General features: G+C 32.3%; 1 protein-coding gene across 1 annotated transcript in view; it reads left to right on the plus strand.

Annotated features, from left to right (window-relative positions):
* Positions 1-3,357: 3,357 nt before the first annotated feature.
* The window catches only part of HELRODRAFT_182982 (hypothetical protein), a gene marked incomplete at both ends in the record, with an annotated part of 9,018 nt that continues 8,288 nt past the window's right edge, over positions 3,358-4,087 (plus strand). Inside the window, one exon of the mRNA XM_009033700.1 lies at positions 3,358-3,480. Coding sequence (XP_009031948.1) covers positions 3,358-3,480 — 123 coding nt within the window. The remainder of the gene's footprint in view (positions 3,481-4,087) is intronic.

Raw genomic sequence — 4,087 nt, forward strand, 5'->3', positions numbered from 1 at the left:
AGAGAGAGAGAGAGAGAGAGAGAGAGAGAGAGAGAGAGAGAGAGAGAGAGAAAGAGAGAGAGAGAAAGAGAGAGAGAGAAAGACGAAAGAAAGAAAGACTCTTCACTCATTCACTCACTCACTCACTCATTCATTCATTCATTCATTTATTAATTCATCCACTCATTCCTTCATTCATTCATTCATTTATTAATTCATCCATTTATTCATTCATTCACTCCTTTATTCATTTATTAATTCATCCGCTCATTCATTCATTCATTCATTCATTTTTTTTGTGCCCCTTCCTTCAGTTACCAAAAGAACCATCCTGGCTACGTCAAACAGATCACTGACTGTCCTAACGATCAAAATAAGGTGATGATAATAATGATAATAATAATAATAATATCGATAATAATAATAATAATAATAATCAGCTTCTCATCTTATACGAACTGGGCAGTCTGGTTTTGTGGGATTTCAACAAGAGGGCAGTTGAACATCATTATAAAGCTACCGGGGTTGGTGGTGACATTCATTCACACATTCATTTACTCGTACGCACATTCACACATTCATTCATTCATTTTCACATTCATTCGTTCATACATTCATGTTCACATTCATTCATTTATACACACATTCATTCATTAATTCATTCACCCATTCACACATTCATTCATTCACACATCATTCATTCACACATTCATTCATTCATTTATCCATCCATTCACACATTCATTCACACATTCATTCATTCATTCATTCATTCATTCATTCATTCATTATTCATTCATTTATCCATCCATCCATTCACACATTCATTCATTCATTATCCATCCACACATCCATTCACACATTCATTCACTCACTCAGGTGACCAGCGTATGCTGGCACAGCGAGGGGAAAATTTTCATTTGCAGCCACTTGGATGGCTCGCTATCGACTTGGTCCTACAAGAATCCCAACCAACCTGAGAAGACCTGGTTCCCTTGTAATAACGGTACCTATAATTATGGTTATAATTATGGTTTTATTCATAATTATGGTTATAATTATGGTTTTATTCATAATTATAATTATAATTATGGTTTTATTCATAATTATAGTTATAATTGCAAGTGTAATTAAAATTTTCGTGGTTTTAAACTGTACTTATAATTATGGTTATAATTATGGTTTCATTCATAATTGTAGTTATAATTATGGTTATAATTATGGTTTTATTCATAATTATTGTTATAATTATGGTTATAATTTGCTAGTGTAATTACGATTTTGATTGTTTTAAACTGTACTTATAATTATAGTTATAATTATGGTTTTATTCATAATTATTGTTATAATTATGGTTATAATTTGCTAGTGTAATTACAATTTTCGTGGTTTCAATTAGGCCCGCTTAAATGAGTTTTTAATTGCGTGTTTAATTGTAAGTATAGTTATATGAAATCGTAGTTAAAGTTGTAATATTTATTTCAAGGTTATAATTATATTTATATAAATTATATTTATATAAATTATATTTATATAAATTATATCTATATAAATTATATTTTTAATTGTATTTATTTATTTATATTTGTTTATAATAATATGTTTTTATTTTGTGTCTTTGGTAATTTGTAGGTAAGTTGACGTCAGCTGCAGATAGATGCCAGCCAATCACAAAGGTTGAATGGAAGAGTGTTAAAAATAGGTTGGATCATCATCATCATCATCCTCATCATCGTCATCATCATCATCGTCATCATCAACAACAACATCGTCATCAACAACTAGAACCAAAATAGGCCATAACTAATTTTATTGGATGAATTAGACGAACCTTATTTATCAATATTAAATTTAAAACATCCATCGAATTCAACTTCTCACTTATAATTCAGAAAAATTTCTAGAATCTTTAAACCAAAAATGAAAAAGATAACCTTATCTATCAATGTTAACTTTAAAACTTTCTTTTGTCTCTTTGATGTTTTGTGGACGCTAAACGGAGATTGATCGATTAATTGATTGATTGATTGATTGGTTGGTTGGTTGATTGTTTGATTGATTGATTGATTGATTGATTGATTGATTGATTGATTGATTGATTGATTGATTGATTGATTGATTGATTGATTGATTGATTGATTGATTGATTGATTGATTGATTGATTGATTGATTGATTGATTGATTGATTGATTGATCGATCGATCGATCGATTGATTTTGCTCTGAATGATTAATTTTGCTCGTCCTATTAACATTTGATAACTCTTTTTAAAAAATTTGGTTATAATAATGATAAAAAATATTATTTTTTTAATTATTATTATTTATTATTATTATTATTTATTATAAGGAAGAATAATTTGTTTTTATTATCAATGTTCAGCCACCAAACAATCATACCAGGCGATGGCAATAGAGACAAATTAATAACAATCATTCACAGTGAGCCCGTCATAATATTCATCGGAGGGGTGAAGGTGGATGGCGCCGTTTCAGCCCCGAGCATGACCGTAATTAAATCGACCAATCAGGTCACGACTTTCCAGTTGGATTTCCCCGTTATTGATTTTTTGACCATAAGCTCCACCCCTTATCTTAATGGTTGGCGTGATAGTTTGGTGGCTTAATGAGTGATGGGTTATTCCGCTCATTCCATCATCCATTCATTCATTTATTCATTTGTTTTTCCCTTCATTCAATCACTCATTCATTCATTCAATCATACATACATTTCACCCCTTATCTTAATGGTTGGCTTGTTAGTTTGGTGGCTTAATGAGTGATGGGTTGGTTTGGTCGATTTTTATTTATTACGATCATTCCATCATTCATTCATCCATTTATTTGTTCGTTCATTCATTCATTCATTCATACATTCATTCCACCCATTATTTTAATGGTTGGTTTGATAGTTTAGTGGTTTGGTTGTTTAATGGCATTCATTCATCTATCCAATCATTCATCCATTCGTTCATTCGTCTATCCATTCGTTCATTCATCCAGCCGTCCAGGACCCAACTGCCCTGGTGATCTTGATGAGAGATGAACTTGTCGTCGTCGATCTACTGGATGAGAAGTAGGTTGGATGAATGAATGAACGAACGAATGAATGAATGAATGAACGAACGAATGAATAGATAGATAGATGGACAGGCGGATGAACGAATGAATAATCGAACGAATGGTTGAAATGAATTAGTGACTGAAAGAACAAATAAATTTATGAACGAACGAACAAACGAATGAAAAAAGAAAACTGATTGAGTGCATGAATAAACGAACGAACGACTGAATGAATGAACAAGTTTATTTAGAGAAAAGTATAAAAAAAAAACTTTGAAACTTCCAAGCCTCCAGCCATTCGAGCCTGCCTACCCTATGGACATACACGAACAGCCGGTGACCTGCTGTCATTACCTGTCCGACTGCTCCAGTGATGTCATTCCCGCCATCTACAATGCCGGAAGTAAGATGGCGCAGAGGAAGAGGTTCAGCGAGAGAGTGAGTTTTTGTGAGGGTGTGGTTGGTGTTTGTTACAGTGAGAGAGAGAGAGAGAGAGAAAGTTTTTGTGAGGGTGTTGTTCGTTCATTCGTTCATTTTATTATTTATTTATGCATGTATTTATTCTTTTATTTCATTTATTTCTAAACGTCTGCTCGTTTGTTCATTCGTTTGTTCACCTGTATGTTTGTCCATTCATACATTCATTCATTTTTTCATTTGCTCATTCATTTTTCATTCATTCATTTGCTCATTCATTCATCCATCCATTCATTCATTTATTCATTCATTCGTTCGTTTGTTTGTTCGTTCGTTAATCCATCCCTTCATTCATTCATTCATTCATTCATTCATTCATTCATTCATTCATTCATTCATTCATTCATTCATTTGTTCATTCACCCAATCAGGAGTGGCCCATTAAGGGTGGGAAGTGGGGCTCTGCCCTCTTCAGCTACTCAGAGATCATCATAACTGGGTGGGGTATTATTATTATTACTATTTATTTTTATTATTGTTTTTATTATTATTATTATTAATCTTCAACAGACATGCAGATGGTTCGGTAAGATTTTGGGATGCTACGGCTGGTAATCACTTTTATTCG

The sequence above is a fragment of the Helobdella robusta genome (genome assembly GCF_000326865.2).
Source record: "Helobdella robusta unplaced genomic scaffold HELROscaffold_96, whole genome shotgun sequence".
Lineage (NCBI taxonomy): Eukaryota > Metazoa > Annelida > Clitellata > Rhynchobdellida > Glossiphoniidae > Helobdella > Helobdella robusta.